The sequence below is a fragment of the Phalacrocorax aristotelis genome, chromosome 6 (genome assembly GCF_949628215.1).
Source record: "Phalacrocorax aristotelis chromosome 6, bGulAri2.1, whole genome shotgun sequence".
Classification (NCBI taxonomy): Eukaryota; Metazoa; Chordata; class Aves; order Suliformes; family Phalacrocoracidae; genus Phalacrocorax; species Phalacrocorax aristotelis.
Window position 1 is genome coordinate 35898097 of NC_134281.1, and position 20724 is coordinate 35918820.

The 20724-nt window shown below is 37.0% G+C and overlaps 1 protein-coding gene across 1 annotated transcript in view; it reads left to right on the top strand.

Moving 5' to 3' along the window:
- CDC73 (cell division cycle 73) overlaps positions 1 to 20724 on the top strand; it is a 110385-nt gene that overhangs the window by 74569 nt on the left and 15092 nt on the right. The window contains exon 11 of the mRNA XM_075097202.1: positions 18177 to 18234. Coding sequence (XP_074953303.1) covers positions 18177 to 18234 — 58 coding nt within the window. The remainder of the gene's footprint in view (positions 1 to 18176; positions 18235 to 20724) is intronic.

Consider the following 20724-nt stretch of genomic DNA (forward strand, 5'->3'; position numbering starts at 1 on the left):
GTTTGCTTTGTCACATCTTCCTTCCTTTCTGTATTCTGATTTCTCATGTCTTCCCCCAGGCTTTGCATCCAATTATTGCTGATCTCAAGTGCTAAATGCAGGTGTTTTTTTTTTTTTTCCAGAGGATGGACAACATAATTTCATTTGTATTGTGCAGTATTTTTGGTTGTGTGGTTCTCCCCTGATGAACTGACAATCCAGTGCCAGCAGTAATATTTTCCGCCTGTCACAAGTATTCCTTTTGCGCTCTGAGAAGAGCAGGGACTTTATGAGGCTTTGATTCAGCACAGCAGGGGAGAGAAGGCCAACCAGCAGAAGTACCAAACGCTCACTGGCAGTGTAAAGAACTGTAGAAAATTGGCTTCTGTTTTCCACCTTACCGTATGCCTTACCCATAACACCCACCCTCACACCCCCAGCATGAGAATTTGAAATGAAAACTTAAATTCTTACAGAAAGTGAGACTTTGGGGAAGAACTGATACTACGTATCAAATCTCTTAAAGGAGGAAGATGGCTTCCTATGGGAGTTAATAGGCCACCAGCTCATTATCATCACCACCACCACCATTAGCAGAATGCCTAAGGAGAAAAATGTGTTGTTCCAGCTGTTACCACCTGTCCAGCCCCTTCTCTCTGTGATTCCCTCCTGTAACAGGCACAGAAGGACCCTTTTCCCTTTAGACGATCTTGAAGCTCTTGAGACATCCAGCACTTCTCTCCCAATGACTCAGAGTCTAGGCATATGAGGTTCATCACCAGGATGCAGACCTCCTGCCTCATTCTTCTGATGAACAAGAAATCAAGTTACCATACGAAATGGATGAGCTATGTAGATTTTTTTTGAGAGACTGATTAAGAGATTAGCAGCTCCAACTGTTCATTTGCTATCTAAATTTCTGTTCCCTTTGTATATGGTTTGTGCATGAATATGGAAGAATTTTGCCAGCTTCAAAAGCTCCTGGTTTTGAAGTTGAAAATGGTGATGCAGATGTTCAGTTAATGTTAAATAATGTGAAACTGAAGAGCTGGACTTTCAGAGCTGTCAGAATTTCACATGTATTGGGGTTGAGATGTGTATGGACTGTTTCCATTGTCACATTGCCTCAGCAGCATTAGTACATTAATTCCTGTGGCTCCATCCTGTAAGTATTCTCCTATACAGCTAATTCTGTGGGACATGCAGGGTTTATAGCAGAAATAATGAAGCTTTAGAAGGGTCTTAAATGCCTGAAGCTTTTTCTTCAAGCACAGATGCTTAAACTAGGAAAAAGAACATGGTTTGTGGGGAAGATCTTTCCTCCAGTAACCCAAGAGGTTCTATTCCTGTAAGAAATTTAAGAAATGCTGGTTCATATCCAGCAGAAAACCTGGACCATAAAATGGAGAAAGTCCCCTTTAAGAGCAGTTCCCTGCTGCCCTTTCTTTGCCATGTTGGGGGAGCTAAAATTATTCCAAACACCTTGCACACCACCTAGTTTGATAGAACTACTTCAGCTTGGCCAGCCAGTTTCATGTATCTGTTTTTTCCCCTAATGTTCCATGTTCATGATTCCCTCAACTTAGTTTCCAGTCAGTGTATATTAATGAAAAGCTGATTTTAATATGTGCTGAATTTTATCAGGTAGTGAGTGTGCTTGATATCATTGATCTGATTTCTGGTTAATTCTGTTTTGTGGCAAAAACCCTTTGGAAGTAAATGTTCATTTGTATACAGTTCTGATCAACAAAGAAATCAAGTTATCATATAAAATGATTTTGCATACCTCTCTTTGCTGGTCTGTCCTGCAGACTTTCTCTTTCCGCTTCTGAAATTCTCATTAAATTAAATGATAGCATCCCTTTAGTGACTTCCAAGGAAAAGGGAACTATGCTGTGGAACTCATGCTTTTTGTCTGAATAACTGTGTTCATAATTCCTTCTGTAATCAGTGTAAGATTCAAGATATTTTGTGAGCCTGAGGATTTTTTTTCACATAAATTACTAATGTAGAGTCAGAGACACCAGGGTTCCTAGACCTCAAATACATGATTTAGAAGAAATCCTTAGAGCTCAGTTTGTATTACATTAATTGACAGAGAATATTGGTTCATAACTAGAGAATTTTTATCCTTTTCTGCTATCCTAAGCTATATTTCAAACTTCCAGGTTTTTTTATTTTCTGTAACCTAGTAGCTCTAACAGAAGAAGAAATCAGAGGCAGCTGTCTTGCATCTTGGCCATTTCAAGACGTAATATGAAGAATCATTATTACATACTGCAGGGACGTGTGTGTTTTACAGAAAAGAAAAATATTGGATATATTTAATAATGCTGAATTAATAAAATTTGGCCTGAAATTAAATATTATATTTTTCTGTAATAGAGATTCTTGCAACTCAGCATCTGCAAAGCTTTCTATTACTGATCCGTTTTACTAAAGTAGAGTAAATTTATAGGGAGCATCTGTCATTTAAAAAAAAAAAAGGCAACCTCTAAAAACACACAAAAACTGTCATCCTCTTAAAAACCCCACAAATCTCATGACCTTGGATGATGGGTTATACTTTGCAGGTTCTTTTAAGTCTTCTTCTCTCAAGGCTTTGTGTAACAGAGCATTCAGACCTCTACAAATGCTTTTTCTGTAATTTTTGTTTAATGCACATTTGTGCTTTACTCGTGCAAGTGTTAAGATTTACATTGCAGAAGAAAAGGAATAACTTTCCAGAGACCAAACCTGACCTTACTCCTCCAACCCCCCCCCCACACCTTGCACCTTTGGATCTCCATCTTACTGCTTTCCTTGGAGTTACTTATTTTGCCAACTACAAAAAGCCCTGTAATTCCATTAATATCAGTAAGAAGCATAATAGTGCAAAAAAGACAACAGTCATTTTCTTTCTATTGCATGACTAGGTAAGCAAAAAAACTGTAAAATTTCCTTTTTAATTTAATGAGGCCTGGATACAATATAAAAAGGGAGTCCCCTTTTTTCTTGAGAATCTAGGACACCTCATGGAGAAGATTTCTTTGCTGTGAAAAAATCTTTTTGCTATTTTTTTTCTTTTGCAGTTGACTCTACACAGTGCTGTCTGAAACTCTGCACCAGTATCTGTACTTTTATGCTGTGTTTGCCTAATGACAAGAAGAGTGTTTTTGGTTATGTGTAATTAATTTTCACTTATCTGAGGTGCACTGGGGGAAGGGAATGGGTAAGGAAATATGTCAGTAATGTGGGAAACGCTGGATACAGCAGGGAAAGTTAGAGCAGGTCTCTTGAATCGCTGTACTTCTCTCACTACCAGGTTGGTTGGGACCAATGCCAGATTGAAATTGGATCTGTGTATTCACATGATAATGCACACACTCTAATAAGCCTTGTGGAATGTTGACCATTAGGGAACAGATGCATCAGCCTACTCTGAATGGTCTGGTGGAGTCGGTTCAGGTCCCATGTGGCTGGAGCTAATAAGCTCTGATGACTCTGTGTAGAATTGCTTGCTTGTTCTTGAAACAATGCTGCAGCATACATGAGATGCTTGCAAGATTTATAAATAGTAGCTCCATGCTGTGTGGTGGTGCTGTTTCTGAAGCCCTGCTGGCCTGGGAGGTAAACTAGCTGTGTTTGTGTGAAGCTGCCCTGAGCTAATGAAATCACTAAATCTAAGGCATCTCTGTCATCTCAAATGGAAAATGTGCTACACAGAATATCTGATCCCAGTTGATTAAGATCTGATGGCAGTAATAAGTTGGGGTTTTTTTTAGAACAGCATTCATACTGGTAGTGCCTTGTCATTATTTTTATCTAATTTCCAGATGTTTTTCTTCAAACTAGGCACTAGTCAGTGACAAAAATGTCTGTTTGAGAACATAAGGGGTTTTGCTCTTCCTTCAAAATATGCATATATTCATTTACCCAAGAATATGACAGTGTGGAAACTGAGAAATGAGGAAGAAATATGTAGTCTGGCATAAGCTCGTGAATAGTTGGGTTTTCAGACATTTTCAAAATGTCTCTTTAGAAGAACAGGAATAAATAGAAATGTGTGAGGTTTCGTGCTTATTACCAGCCTTTTGAGCTACATGTAAAATTACTGTGTTGTCCTTTCTCAAAAGGTGACATTGCTATTTTGTTTTGGTGTTTTTCTCACGAAAGTAGAGCACCACCAGATTAAGACAAGGAAGTTATTGGATGAGCTTCTGTGAAATTGAATCTGTTTGACTTGTGAAGTCCTCCTAAGCATGTACAGAAAATTCCAGGGTGTCATAACAGAAAAATCTTATTACACTTTGGGTTTTTTTTTCTCATTGAGATCTTGGCATTGAAAGCCTAACTCTATTCCAAAACATAGTCTGCTCTTAGTGGCTTACTCATTTTTATTTGCTGCCACCTAAGTGCTCAGTTTTCCAGTGAGGGGATCTTGTTTTGCAACAGATTGCTGTAGGAAAAAAAAGTTGTTTATTTTTTTTTATCACTGACAGTAGACTTTTCAAAGGCAAAACAACTATTTGAAGTAACGGGACAGATGTGAGAGCTGAAGGAGAGCTGAAGAGGTCATGCTGCTTAAGGCAGATTTCCTTCAGATAAACTGTGAAATCCACAGGATCATTATGGATGACTGGTATTTGCTAACATGTGAGTAGCAGAAATAATAGTTGCAGTGATCCTCACCTGTGTCTGAGCTGACTGGCGTAGTCTGTCATCTTAGGCATTTATTCAGTGCGAAGTTCTTCACAGACACAAATTTATCTTTTATGTGTGTGGACATACACATGGTGAGGCTCGTATATACAGAGAGAGAGAGGGGTAGCCATTTGAAGACTTCTAAAACCCGTTTTAAAATACACTTAGGAGTCTGCTTGTTTAGTCAGGGGGGTGATTTTTTCTGCAGTTATGGATGAAGACTCTATAAAAGTCATGGCGTAATAGGAAGATCCTAAAATGTGTAGACTTTTTTGTACGGCCCTTATCCCGTCTTCATCTTTGAATAGGGTGGCTCCAGACTGTACAAATGAGACCTTGTCAGTTGGCCTGCATTTCTGCGCTACCAAAAATACTGCTGTGCCATAGCCATTTCAAAGAGCAGTCATAATATAAACCAGATCTCACAATGCATAGACAGAAGCTTGGAGATAGACTATCTAGTATAGGGATTGTGTATAAAATGAAAAAATAAAAGTTGAATGCTGTCTTCAATGCTTTGAGAAGGGCTTAATTTAATCTTCTCTACTAAAGAGAGAAGAATAATGGGGAATTTAGATATAATGCCAAAGGAAGCTGAAAGTAGAGGCAGAAGGCCAAATGGAAAAATTCCTCTTGTCTGATACAGCCAGAATCCTTCCTGTATTTTAACTTAATGCATGATTTATTGCCATTACAGTTAGTTTTTGATCCAGGCATATAACATCATCAGCTTTTATATTCTACGATAGGGTGGTATGAATGATATATTAATTCAGGCTACAAATACCAATAGCAGTTTGCACAATCTATTTGGTATATAATATTGTAGTAATATTACACAAATTCTCTTGCACGCATGCTAGTGCAAAATAATTTGAAGGCAATTCTTTCAACCTAAATATTTGTCAAAAAGCACACAAGTAGAAATCATTGTTGCTATGATGAAAATATGGTTTCTGTTGTTTGTCTTCAACATGAATCTATGATAGGTGACAGATACTTCTGTCCCAGGTGACTTCGTTATATGATAATTAATATTATGATTCTGTTGCTTGACTCACATACATTATTTCTTTCTGAAGTAAAACAGCCCTATCAAAAGGCTGTATAACTTCTGTCAAAGAGTCAGGCTTTTAGAACATGATTAAATGAAGACAACTGAAAGTTGAACACTACATTGTCTATTTGCTCTTTGGGTACAAACCAGAAGGTTTTAATTTGTTATAATGTTTAGGGGATTATTAGGGTTTTTTAAATCTTGTAATCTGTTGGGTAAGCATAAAGGCTTAATTTAGGACATACAGAATTTTGGGTTCAGGCGGCTTCTGGGCTGATTCTGCTGACTTGTACAGTAGTGTGATTTAGTGCTGCGTATTAGTGATTCCTGCAAAATATTTTAGCTTTTTAATCTGCATACATCCATACCTAGGGAGGAAAACTTCAGGCCTCTTGGAGTTACCCAGTTGCACTGAGTGGAAATTTCTTGGAGAAAGAAGGTGGGGGGTGGGAAATAATAAATGTTTTGGTCTAATTTCAGTGCTCCTTCATAATTATAAATAAAAATGTATATTAATTAAAACAGAATTCTTGCATGAGAGTTCTACAATGAAAGTATCTAGTGCAACGGATCTCACTAGCAAAGCTGGAGGGAGAAAGAATTGGAGTACGGGACCATAAACGGCATAGAGCAGTACTAAAAATACTGCATTTTTATCCTAAAGTTTAATTATGATGGGGTGTGTGAAACTTTTGCATAATGCAGCCCAAGCAAAAGATCTAGGTAGTCTAGAAGACAGTTTGTCAGAGCTCCTGTGACTGGTATGAGTGGGATGCTATTACTATAAATTTTGTAAATGCTCAGACTCAGAATATTGCACTGAGAAAGATGTGCCAATGATTTCTACCGGTGGTGGGAGCAGCCGTTTGAGGATATTGAAGATTGGAAGTTTTTTTCCATGATGTTTTATTCTGTTAAATATATAAAGCATGGGAAGCTAGGGGCTAGGTAATTCCTCAAGTTTAATACGAAGATTGAGGCACTATTAATACCCTGCTTATGAACTTCTTGGGTTGGTTCTTGAATTTTGTGTGTATATTCTTTTGTATCCAAAATTGTCTATATGCCCTGGGTTAAAATGGGGGAAAATGTTTCCAAGGATCTATTTTGTTGAAATCTGAATGTCAACATTTTGATCCAGTAACAGATGAGTCTTTTTTCAAGTTAAATCTACTGAAGTCTTTTGTTTTACTTGATAGAAGTGTATGAAATCACCAGGCAGAAAGAAACATTGTAATCAAACGTCAGCTCCTGTCATAATAGTTTTCAAAATAGTGCTTGTTCATAAGGCACTGTATAGCAAGCCCGTACGTAGAAAATACAAGGCATTCTGTGCCTGTCCAAAATAGGTGATTTCTGTTGGGTTTGTTATTTTTAGTGAAATAGAGGTTTACTTGCAAGATGACCAATAACTTTGCGTTTGGGGGCAGATTGTTACGTGTCAGATTTCCCAGCTTCTGGTGATAAAAACCAGGTGTAGGTCAGTTCCTCTGAACACATTATCAACCTGTTGACAAAGACTGTTACATTGTCACATGAGGAAAGGAGATGGGGAACAGAAATCTGGGCTGGCAGTAACGCGAGTACATCCCGTCCCATCTCCCCAGCTCGAGGCACTATGAGTGCAAAAAGCTTCATCTGAAGCTTTTGTTGCTATGCCCATGCATTTTAACCTTGAATATCGCTGCGTTTATGTATAGTTGTCCTGGTTTCAGCTGGGATAGATACCAGCTACCTAGTAGCTGGTATAACGCCGTGCTTTGGATTTAGGATGAGAATGATGTTGATAACACCCGATGTTTAAGTTCTTGCTAAGTAGTGCTTACACTAGTTAAGGACTTTTCAGCTTCCCATGCCCCGCCGGTGAGAAGCTGGGAGGGGACACAGCCAGGACAGCTGACCCCAGCTGGCCAAGGGATATTCCACACCATATGATGTCATGCTCGGTATATTAACTGGGGGAAGTTGGCCAGGGGGCAGCGATTGTTGATCGGGGACTGGCTGGGCATTGGTTGGCAGGTGATGAGCAATTGCATCGTGCATCACTTATTTTGTATGTTATTATTATTATTGCCACCACCCCTTCCTATTCTGTCGTATTTAACTGTGTTTATTTCAACCCACAAATTTTGCATCCCCCCCCCCCCACAATTCTCTCCCCCATCCCATGCAGGGGGAGAGTGAGCGAATGGCTGTGTGGTGTTTAGCTGCCTGCTGTGTTACGCCACAACAACAGTGCATGGCAAACATTTCACAGGGGCTTTTCTGATTTGTACAAACTGTAAATGTAAGGTTTAAATCACGCATTTGAGAAAGGGGAAATGACTGAATTTGCATTCTTGCCATGGAGAAGTGATATGCTTTTGCTGCCATGATGATCAAGGGTGCTTAGCTACAGTGCTAAAAAGCAAACAAAAATCTGTTCACCCATCATCCTCCCACTGCCATCCACCAAAAAACTTCGCTTACATCCCAGTTTGATTCATTTCCCATCTTCATGGTACACAACGTGTTTTCTTCCTTTCAGTCTGTTCTTTAAATGAGTTAAAGCAGTAAGATCTGTAGTGTAAGAGCAGGACAAAATCTGGGATTTTTTTGTGAATATGGTGTTTCTTTGGTTAATTTCCGTTCTTTGGTATAATTTTTTTTTAAATATGACAATTAAAAACAAACCTGTGAATTTATGCAGCTGGGATAGGACAACTGTTTAGAGATAGTATTTTAGTTATCTTGTAAGCAGATTAAAATGTGAAGTATTCCTAGTTTCAGGGGATTACAGTGTGTGGATAACTGCAGCATATGCAAGTTCAGAAATCATAAGACTTTCATGCTGGACTAAACACAGAAATTTTTGCGGTAAATTACTGTTCTGTTTTGAACTTGCTTGTCTGCTGTTGTACAGATATCTCTTGTGTCATCATATTTTGTTGATATTTTTATCATCAGCACCCAAGATAGTGAATCTGCTCTGTCTCAATGGACAGTTTGATATGAGGCCTTAAATAAGTATTATGGTGGAGGCTTACTACTCTGTTTGCAAATGGCACAGGTAACTCGTATAAATATACAAATTTTTTTCCTTTTTGTTGTACTTTTTATTTCCTGTACGTACAGTTGGTATCACTTAACTGCTGTAGCCAGTGTGGCAAGTGGGTGTCCAGCAAGACACTCTTGTGGTGTCTTAGCGTACAACTCACAAAGAAATATAAAAAGAGTTAAGAAAATTTGAGATAGCGTAAATTCATTACCAGAATTACTCAACTGGTTGCATGGGTCTGTACTCTAGTATTACTAGCAGCCTGTTCCAGTTATAACAGGCCTCAAGATCATCACCTTTTGTGGTTTAAAAAAACCACCTACTCTTGCAGCTGCACTTGCATAGTAGATTGGCTGTTATTCGTAAAGGAGAAAGCCTTGAGTGTCAAGACAATCTGCAGTTAGAACATTTTTCTAGACTTTTCCCTGGCCTGTGACAGTTCAAAATAGCCCTTTCCATTTCAAAGTGGCTATAGTCTGTATTCTTATAATCATCACTGTCATCGCTCAAGCCCTATTATCTCTTGGCTTGTTTATTACAATTTATTATAGCTGCAGCTAAAGCTTTTGATCCTGAAAAAGCTCATGCTGGTTTTGAACTCAGCAGTTAGTTTTCTATGCAACACAAACAGCGAAGAGTTCATCACTCCACTGTTCAGCTTTGTGCATTGGCTCCTCAAGGAATACAGTTTCAGGATTTTCTCCTGATATTTTAAGTCTTCTAAGGTGATTATTTGGAAAATTGCTTTCATCTCGCTGGCCATGAACATCCATGATAATTATGTTTCTTTGTAACATAATGTAACGTATAACCATAGTGCTGGGATTGCTAAAGCTGGTATGGTACAGAAGAATAATATTAAAACTCTTTTTCAGTGAATAAAAAGGAGAAGATCACAACAGGATGAAGTACAACTGGGAAACAGTGGTGCTGGATAACTTGTTGAACAAGCAATCACAAAAAAAAAAAACTGAGGTCTTTAATAGCTTCCTATGTATTCGGTTTCTAATACTACAGCATCCCCTGTTCTAGCAACAGGGTTCAGTATAACCAAGGGGAGTCTGGAAAAGCCTCATCAGTTCCAGTTGCATTGAGATGTTGAACAGCATCACAAAAAGTTAATCAATTGCTTGGGTCTTGGTTCAGTTTGGGTTTATTGGAAAAACTTTCACGCAGAAGTTAAAGATCCATCTGTATTCATTTAGGCACCTGCAGAGCTTTTGAAAATATTCTTCTCACACAAAGCATTTCATGAGTCTTTCCAGAAGTTGCAAAGAAGCCTTTTGAGGTCTTTTAAGCTGTTTCCTCTGCAAATTTATCACTCACTGAATGCAGGTGTAAGTGGGATCTTCATGTTGCTCTGTACGGAGCAATGTTTTCTTGAATGTACATAGGCCTGTTCCCTTGAACATCATTTCCAAAGCAAGATCCGGGTAGAAAAACAACAGTGCTTTTCTACTTGTGTTTAGAATTTTCATGTCAGCAGTACTTTTATGCAGATTAATTTTTTGAACCCCACATTCTGTAATGTTTCTAATGGAAAAACCACTTCATATGAGTGGCTAATACTTGCGGTTACAGGTAATATCGAAAGTAGAGATTCATAAATGCATGAAGTTGGAGACTCAAATATTAGCAAATCATAGTAAATTCACAATTATGCAAATTCCATTTCTATTGAATTGATGTGGCACGTTCTGATTTTACTATAGAGAAAACCAGTAGTGTATAGACATTCTCAAAAGTCAGGTGCAAAAGATGAAATAATCCTTTTGTTCTCAAACAAAAATCATAACAATTGCCAAGTAATATGCATGAGGCCTACTCAGATAATTAACCCAAAGGGAAAGAATTTAAGCAAAACTAATGTGTTAGTGACACCTGTTTTTGTCTTTTTGCACATTTCAACGGAATGACTAATTTAAATAAACATAGGTAGGTATATTGTAGACAGGCCTTTATTTAAAAAAAAAAAAAAAACAACACAAAAAACACTAGCAACCAAACAGAGCCTCTGGAGTTCTCAGGATTAAGAGTTGCTTTTTGATGAAAACAGCTTATCCCCAGGAACATGGAAGTGCTTACATGTTTAATCTGGATTTGTCACCAACATTCCTCTTCAGCTCAAAATTGCTACTTGAATAGCAACAGTTTAAAATTACATGACTGATGTAAATTCAAGACACAGATCTTAATTTTACTGATATTTTGGGCAAGGATACAGATGGGAGGAGCTCTAGTACACTTGATTGAAGACTGCTCAGGAATGTTTTGAAAGCTTAACTTCGAGGGTAATGCTTAAGTTTTAAGGCATCTCAGTAATTGTTGCTTTCATTAACTCTTTCCAAAGCATCTCCAATAATTTTTAGTATTACTTTAGCACATTTATATGGGTTTGTCCCTACTTGATTACTAGTCACTACAGTATTCATTTAGTTTCAGTTGTGATTTCTGTTGCTTAGATCCATTTTCTTTGCAGAACCAGAATATTGCCTAATCTATCTGTGAGCAGTCTAGTTAATTCAGTCATATTTTTACATGTTTGAACTGAACTTCTTCTAACCTGGTTGTAGTAAACAAGAAATGGCAGTATTTTTCATGTATTTCAATGACACTGATCTCCAGGCCTAACCTGCTTCAGAAGAAAACCAGTCAGTCCTGTTCTTTATTATGTTTTACAGTGTCATTGTTTCAGAATTTGAGCAATTCTGTCAGTTTTAATTCTATAATGGATTAATAAAGGACCAGATTTGTTAAGAAAAGTTTAATTTGAATGCTGTGGAACAAGTATTGGTATTTCTAAATTTGTTAGCCCCTTGATGCCATCAGCATAGTTTTATTTCTGCCGCCTTTCCTTGCTTTTACTTTCTCCCTCTCCTCCATCATTGTAATGGTGTGCTCATTCAGAAGAGACTGTCTATATCTAACTTCCTTACACTTTTGAAGTTTTTTGTATGTACTAACCTTAACGGTATTTTGAAAACTATAATGAAATTTGCTTTATCTTTGTAAGAAGATGGGCATCAAATTTTCTTTCTTGCAACCAAATTTAAGGATTGGCAGTCTTCCATAGGAACGTTTCTTTAAACTGTGCTTGATGATACATGATCTTCAGTATAAGCAATTTTGTATTTTGAAGTAAGTGAGAGTTATATAATTTTTACTAACCCCTTTTGTCACATCAGTTTTATAGTTGTCAAATCAAGAAATAGTGAAGCTGTGGTGTTATTTTCCTTAGGCAGTTGGTATCTGAAGCCTTTGGTAAATAATGGTAAACTTTCCCCTTTTAAAATTCATTCTATAAAAATATCTTTAATTCTGCTTAAACTGCCACTCTCTCCTCTAGACTATGAGGAAGTTGAAACAATGTAAACAGCAGAAATGACCTTTTCATTAATATTACAAGCAACGGAAGTTACAAGGACTGTGATATTAGCTGTATTTGCACAATAGTTAAGATTCTGTTATCAAATTCTATTTTTTTACAGCATAGTTTAAAATTAGGAAGGCACTTAAGCTTGCAATTTATTATTTAAGTATCTGGTTGGGGGGGGGGCTGCATATGCAGCTTTGTGTCTGTATAAGCTATACCAGTTTCATGTGTAAGTAAAGTGATGATGGGAAATACTAGTTAAAATATTAAAATTTTCTTGATATGAGCAGAAGTCAGAGAACTATTGGGAGGACTGCAGAGGCAGAGCAGCTCAGTTGGATTGTTTTGCTTGGTTCTTTGGAATATTTTTCCCCTCGTTCCCCCAAGGCTTTTAAGGGGTTTAAATTTTTAGAACAAAGCCCTGTGTTTTCAGAATCTAAGCTATTTATATGAAATAGATAGATGTTTCTACCTAGCTTAAAGTAGGGCATCTGGACCAGATGTTAGATACCTGTTTTTGCGGTTATCCCATTGTTCTGGCTGTCTGTCATACATTATTGTATACAGGACTTAATTTCTAGAAAAATAATATTCTTTTTAACTATGCAGTAGTTCTAGATTTTGCCATAGTTCTTTAGGTTGGCTTTACTATAATCTTCAAGATTCAATACTTTAAATCACTCAGGCAATGATAGTATAGTTGCTGGTAATTAAAATGAGTTCTTACAGTCCCTTCTGCCCTGAATTGAATAGATAAATTGAAGTCTGTTCTTAATTATACAGGCTTACCATCTACATGTTTTTATTTTCTTTCTCATTTGTGATCCACGTGTTGCAGTTTTGCTACGTTCATTTTTATGAACAGAACAGTCTTTGGTTGAATTGTCTTCCGTCATGGATGGTGAAGCCGAAAGCTGCTTTATGTTTTATATGCAAGCAGTTGCTAATCCTTCTCACAGAATCAAATGTTACTTTTTATTTGTACTATCTCTGTGCAGAGGCATGCAAGTTACCTGATAGTTTTTGATTTTTGGGTAAAGAACTTATACTAATTTAAAGATTATAAAGGAGCAAGACAGAAATTAAATTTGTGAAATTAAAAAAGCCACAAGATGGCATCAAATTGTCAATTCTATCTGTTGCCTCTAATGTTTTTAAAGGTCAAAATATTACAGACTGTATGGATCTCTACAGAAACCAATCGGGATAGTGAATGTGCAATGAAACAGTTTGAGGTTTTCCTTTCCATTATTTGTACCTTGTTAAACCACAATAAGAAACTTCTAATAGCTTTTTTTGTGCTTTGGGTATATCTGAAACCTGCCTCCAAAGAAACTTCTATCAGCATAATATCTTTTATTGCTTAAAACATGAGGGTTCAGTTGCTAAAATTTAGGATGAGTTACGTTCAGGCAATTTCTGATTCCAATTGAGAAATGAATGAAAGTAACTTCACTGTGGGTGTTAGTGCTCATTTAGACTTCAGAAAAGTCCTAGTTATCTAAAATATAAATTTCTTTTTAATTAAAAGGTCAACAAACACTGCAGAAGGTTTTAAAAGCTATTAAAAAAAACCAACAAAACAAACCCACACCAAACAAACCAGAAACAAAACAACACTCACTGCTGGGTAACTAAGTACAGCTATGGATTGACCATAGTTTGCTTTTTTTCTTAGATAATTTTTGATGTTTGCGTAAATGGAATATTTTATTTACTACTGCAAGAAACAGATTCTTCTTAAATTGTTGAATTTTTCACATTAAAAGGGACTGAGGATGCAATATATGGGAGGACTGACAAGTGTGGTAAAAATCTGTCCAAAACAATTTGCATCTTCATAATATATTGCAGCTTGCCTGTATAATGTAGAAGCAGGGAAGGAAAATGAATGCACATGTGAAAGGAAAGGTGTGAAGCAAGCTGTATACAAAATGTACAAATTTAAGGGACTTGAAGCAATAGACCTAAAGCTTCTTGATATTGTAAACATAGTTTACTTCCACAAAACTTAAGAGAGCATATAGCAGTGTCTGAATTTGTAAGACAAACATAGAAATTTTATGAAGGAATGAGGGAAGAAAAGAACATGCTAAAAGCTTCATTACCAGGGCATACAATAATAGTGGAGGTCAGTCATTCTTCAGGGTGTGAGGCTTTTTTTTTCTTCCTTGTTTGACTATAAGTGGGAATCTGGATTTTTTTTTTCATATGTACTAACCTGTTTTCATTCATGCATTGGTTTGCAAACCGAATATTTTTAGGTAGGACAGTGCTAAACAGAGTGCTAAATACACTAAAATTAAAAACCAGTTATTGAGCAGACATTGTGTAAATGTCTAATGTGACAGGAAACATTAGTACTGAAATGGAATGAATTCCACTGAAAGGTATAGAATTGTGTATCTGTAAATATGCAGCGAAATCCAGGAAAGATGGAGCTTTTGGTGTCTGTTTTCCTGATTTCATTCTATGTCAGGGTGTTGCTTCTGGATGGTTAAATACTCATACATTTAATGTAAATCATAAGTAAACTATATATAACCTTCTGCGGTGAATTAACACAACTAAACCAAGTAATTTTTTTGATTAAAATACAATGTTAAGTGGTTGTCTTAAAGATTATTTGTATTTTTCAAATTACATGGGTTTGCTACTAAATTAGTTTCAACTTATGAATATTCATAATATACTCCTTAACAGTCTCAAACAGCTTATGCATAAGAATTAGGTATGTCATCTTTGAGCAAGACTGTTAAGTGTTCAGAAACTTTGAGGAAATGAGTGTTCTTTAAATAGCTAAACAGTGATTTCTGCTGCTTCTGATGCTTAGGGTACAGCTGCACAAACAAAAGCTCCCCTAACTGGAGTTCGAATTTGCAGAGTGGTAGTTACTTAAGAGTCACTCTTACATTAAACACTTCACATTAGATGATTTGAAATACCTTGCTGTGTGCTCACCGAGAAGGAAGCTACTGTCTTTACATGGCGCTAGAGCATGCAAACAAGAAATTGCCTCTGAGCAGCTAACAGGCCATAAATTACCATCACCACTTACCTTGTGTGGTTGAATGAAGCAACAATGAAGTTTACTCCATCAACTTAATTTTTATTTTCTCCGCGAAAGATCCTAGCATGTCGTTCTCTGTGGCTATACCTGCCTTGTAAACAGAGCTTGTATCATAAATTAGTGCATTGTCATGTGAAAAACTTATGCCTCTATCTGAATGCTTTTGAAAAGCATTAATTTTGTACCTAAACTCAGCATGTTAGCAAAACTATCCTGCTAATGACTTCCTTACTGAAAGCAGGTTTTCTTCTCCACTTAGTGTATCTTGTCAACCATCGCTGGTCTGTACCTTTGTTTCTTCCTCATCTTAATAGTATGCTGTTCTCCCTACAAACCATTTAAAAAATGTGGGGTTGAAATATTGATCAAGCTTCTTTTGCTACATTGTCTGCAGTTTTTACATAATAGGAAGGGGTGATTAGGTCACTGATAATCATAGAGATATATATCAGTTACGAAGGATGGACGTTATGCCTTCAGTAGGTGATAAATGAGCTTCTGTGCTAAGACAGCAGAATATCAGGAGTTGCGAGTTTCATCCATGAAATTATCCCAGTCTAAGGCAGTGATTTAGCTGTGACCTTCATCATTTACTGATTTACAGAAGCTGTTTTTACTAATAAAAAGGTCGTAGGTATGGAAGCGGTAGATGTCTTTTGTATCTACTAATTTAAATGAATTCATTTCCTACCATTAATCAGATATTTTAATGTGATTTTGTTTCAACATGTTTCCGTTGTTTTGGGGTTGGTGGGTTTATTTCAGTTACAATGTTCTCAAAGCTCTGCCTTTTCGTTTTAGGCTCCTGCACTAAGTTTCCCACTAATCACTTTAGAGAAGACAGTTCAAAGTATGATAAAACTCCCAAATAGATCATCTGCCAATTATTTTAAGCCTGATTCTAGGTATATCCTGGTGATTTGTGGATGTTTTGGTGAAGAGGGAAATCACAACCACAAGTTATATGGAAACCAAAGCAAGGCTTTGATTATAATTTGGATGTAATTCTTTCCAAGGCTGCAGAAAAACTCCAGAATCTCTGAAGCAGCTCCTGTTTCCTTCCGTTCGCTGCAGCTGCCGTAGGTCCTGCAGGGTTTGTTTAAGATGTGGGAGGCACTGAGTAAGTGGCAGGGGAGGATGAAAAGTTGCATTACTGATTCTGTAGGGGAGGAAAGAGGAATGCAGACGGTAATAGTTAAGCATCCAAGGAAACTGAATTGGATTTAGAAACTTAGCATAGCAGGAAGTGACGTTTCTTCAGCTTGATGGTTTTTTTTCCATTTCATAAAGTGCTTTGAATTTAAGGGAATGTTATGGGAGTATTCTTGGTATTTCTTCAATATGTGTAATTAGTGTACCACAGGAACAGCCTTTTCACACAGAAAAATGACATTTTTCCATAGAAGCAGATGCAAAACGTTTTATTTCCACTTTCTCAGTGAAAAGAAAGGTGGTGATGTTTCAAATCACTGCTCTTTGTCAGTCACAAGGCTTCTCTCAAAGGTAGTCAGCCTTTCCTGCTGCTCTTCCTTTTGAGTGTGGTATTTTGATTTTTACCATTTGCTGAGTAATTATTGTGAAAGGACATTGGCAAAAACACCTTTTCTCAGGTACTAAAAAAGTAAGTCTTAAAATAAGTGCCCTACATAGATGTTGGTATTTCAATAAGCAGAAAAGAATACAGCAAAATTCGCGTAATATCCATTTCTTGCAATGGGGGGGGTGGTTAAATCCTTATACTGAAGATTAATAGGAGGTTGCTGACTGTCAAAGTTACAAAAGCTGCATGCTGTTCGAAATGTCAGCTCCAGCCTATTGTGACTAATCAAGAGTGGCTTTGACTAAAGCTCAGGGAAGAAGTGTTTTGAGTAAATTTGTGTTTCTAAGGCCTTGTCAAGTGATCTCTTCTATTTCTACTTCACAGTTCTTGAGATGAAAGCAGAGTTTTAACTTTCATGGTGGAAATTTAAAATCAGTTTCTTTAAGTGTTATTTAAATCATGGAACTTGAGGCTGCTTGGGTGTAGTCCCCTGCTCATTAGCGTTTTTTATTTTGAATTACAGAACATGTTATTTATGCAAGAACATACAAATGTGATAATACTATACTGGAGTCCTTTCCAACAGGTTTTCCCAGGGTGGGATCTCTGACCTTTCTGAGTGCTTCACAGTTGAAGGATACACTTCACATAGTGCTTAAGTAATTTTCAGATAAATTTCATGGTTTCCTGTTAAAAGGTTTTCTGCAGCCTTGCAAATTGAAGATAGCAGGGTTTTTTTTACAGTGTTAGTAATATTGTTATTAATATGTTTTGTTCAGTGAGGTTTCGCAGAAGTAACTGAGAAGAGAATTTGCTGTTACAGGAATTTAACGTGGCTTTGGAACCATATGTGTGACCTCACTGTTCTCTTATGTGGTGTGTTGACTCTGCAGAGTTAACAAGAATAAATAGTAGTGCAGGTCTTTTGTTTGTTGCATTAAGGTAATTGGATAAGGCATGAGCAGAATTAAGTATCATGAGTGCGCTATTTCTGGGCACTAGAACTCTTCAAGGCAGGAATGCTTGGCGATTTCTTGGTCCTAGTTTTCAATCCAGAGCATAAGCAGATCTTGTTTTGAAATTTTTTTAGCCAGTTGCTTACACTTACGATATTAACCCTTGGTGAAAGTGATCATAGGTAAAATGAGATAATGCTATAGATAGGAAAGGTTTCTCTGAATATAGAAAAACATTTCTGATAGGCATTTGATAGTTAAAATGCAAACCTGTAAAAGCTTATGAGGTTGTCTGTCCTCCCCAAGTCTAAAACAGAACCTACAGAGTTTTGAGTAATTTCGCCGTTTTCTTTCTTCTCTTTAATGGAAACATATTGCCTTCATTTTCATGATACCCTCTGTAGCTCTGTGTTCATTTAAAACACCCATGTACCTGACAAGAAGGCCAGCTGTTAATGTTACCTCTTCTGTCTTTTAAAAGGAAGGTGCTTCTGCTCGAAAAACACAAACTCCAGCAGCACAGCCTGTACCACGACCAGGTAAGGTAGCCTACTGTCATCTATGCTTTTGTTCCAAATAAGTATGAGTTTCAAAGAGGTATTATTTAAAACACTAGTTAGCTGAAGAATGAAGTGGGGGTCGTTTATTTGTGGCCTTTAACTGTATATGTGTTGGATATAACACTTAACTTTTTAGTTAATGTTATACCATGGGGCTTGGGTTCATTCTCTTCAGTGTGTTGCCCAATTAGCCCCCTGAAAGGATGCGCTAGTGAAATTAAAAAGCGAGAAACTTGTTGGTTGTTGGCTTGGTAGTTCACTAATGCCAGCTCAAGTATATAATAAGAGCTGGTTAATACTCTAAGGAGTAACAACCTAAATAGAAAAGCTAATCTTGAAAAGAATTTCATTATTACTTCTATTATTAATATATCAGAAATAAGTCTTTCTCTGAAGGTGTTGTTATTACTTCTTCATTCTTCTTAGTACCTAAGGTATTTGTAGTGGGGCCAGAATCCTCAACTGGCTTTTTAATTCCCAGCTAGTATACTTTAGCCACCAAGTCCATTTTGTATGCCAGATTGAATCTCAAATTGAGATTCAGAGATAGAACGATTAAGTACTTTGTTTTGTTTTAATGAGAAACCCTTAGAGTTTTTAGAAGAGTGGAAGGGTACAGACAGCGTATGAGGGGATCAGTGTCACCAAATAGCTGTGTGCATATCCGCACCTTGTTTATACACTATGAGAATTTCTGGTTTGGTGGAAGAAAGTCTCAAGTGAAAGGTGTAATTTAAGAGCAAGATGATGGTTATTGTTGTCATGAAGGTATTGAGAAAGGAACATTTTGGGGGGGTGGAAACAAAGCTACCTTTTAAAATTAATATACTTTTTCTAGAAGTACTGCTGGAGTACTGTGTATTCTTGTTGAGATTACTAAATGTTTTCAGTGTTTGCCTCTGCTAATTCCTTGAGGTTTATTAGTGGGATTTAATACTAAGACTTAATATTGTAAAAATTATTCTGCCCGTAAAATCTAATCTATTATTGAATATTCTCAGCATACGTAAATGCTTTTATGCACAGATTCTTCTGTTTGGTTACTTTGGTACTTGAAAGGTCACTAGCCCTGTTAAGCATAATAATGCAAATGGACTTGACAGACAGCAGTATGAAAAGGGTAGAAGTGGCAAGAGCAGAAATCTGACTGAGTTGTCACAGGACCCTGCTGCTGGCTGTGACTTCATGAGCATTAACTGGCAGAAGTGTATTTTTTTTCTATATTACAGAGGTTATACTGATACTGTCCTTCACTAAGGCCAGTCTAATCCATTATCTTGCTTCTGTATTGTAAGTTGAAGAGAGAATAAAGAGGGGTATGGTCTGAAGACTATCTGAAGATACTGCTTCATTAAAAAAAAAAAGAGTCTGTCTTCCTCTTCTAGGATATTTTGGGGTTTGGAAATCTTAAAGAATCGGTTGTACTGTTCTTAATGGTCAAAGTATTTAAAACGTGCAATTTCCCGGAGGATGCTGCTTGCATATAAGAAGTGTTAGTTGAATTGGACAAAACAGTTGTGTAATACTGATTTGAAAAAATATCTGAGATGTGCTTTTTATTTAAGATTTTTTTCCTGCACCTTTCTGCGGTACCTACTTTTCTACTAACCTATCTTTGTAAAGCTATCAGATTTCTTACAGATGCTCTCCCTGCCTTTTTTTTGGTGGGGGTGGGGGAGGGTGACAGTTGATGCTGCTCATATATTTCAGGAACTTGTTAAAATAAAAAAAAATCATTGGGTAGGTAAAGTTCATGTAGTTCAATATAGTGTCACCAATTATATCTGTGTGTTTGACAGTGTCAGGATAATTATGGATATGGTCTCAGTATTTCAACAATGGCAACTATGTGCTGTGAATATTTATAGCGTTCTAGGCAGTTTCTGAAATGGTTGTAAATAAACATGAGCAAGTTGGTGCTATGGCATTGGAAGTCAATTAATGACATTTGTCAGGCATAGTAGCAGTTGAGACTTGAGCTAGTCTGCATCAGTCTTTCTGCTATTCACCATTTTTTGGTTTTGTGAATTAGGATAAACACGTATGATGATAATTATCAAGCACACCAGTTCTTTCCTTAAGTTAGGACTCGTGAAAACCAAACTCTCAAAGGTTTATTTGGAGGAGCCAAGTTATTCAGTAACAGCACCAAAGTGAAGAAACACATACCCTTTTCCAACTTTAGACTGATGTAACCTCTTCAATATGGGAGATACAACTTGGAAGACTGAAGTGGAAGCATTTTGGGGGGGTGCTGGGGAGAGGGAATTCTTTGATTTCTATCTGGCCAGTATTGTTTGTGTGGTTTTGTTTGGTGCTGTGGAGTTTGGTTGTTGGGGTTTTTTGTGGTGTGTGTGTTGTTCTGGTTTTTTTTTTTTTCCCCCCTCTTGAGTGCTACTGTATCTGTCAAGTTTCATTGGTTTTGGCACCCAAAAAGCTCCTGTAACGCAAAGTGCAATCCAAAATTAA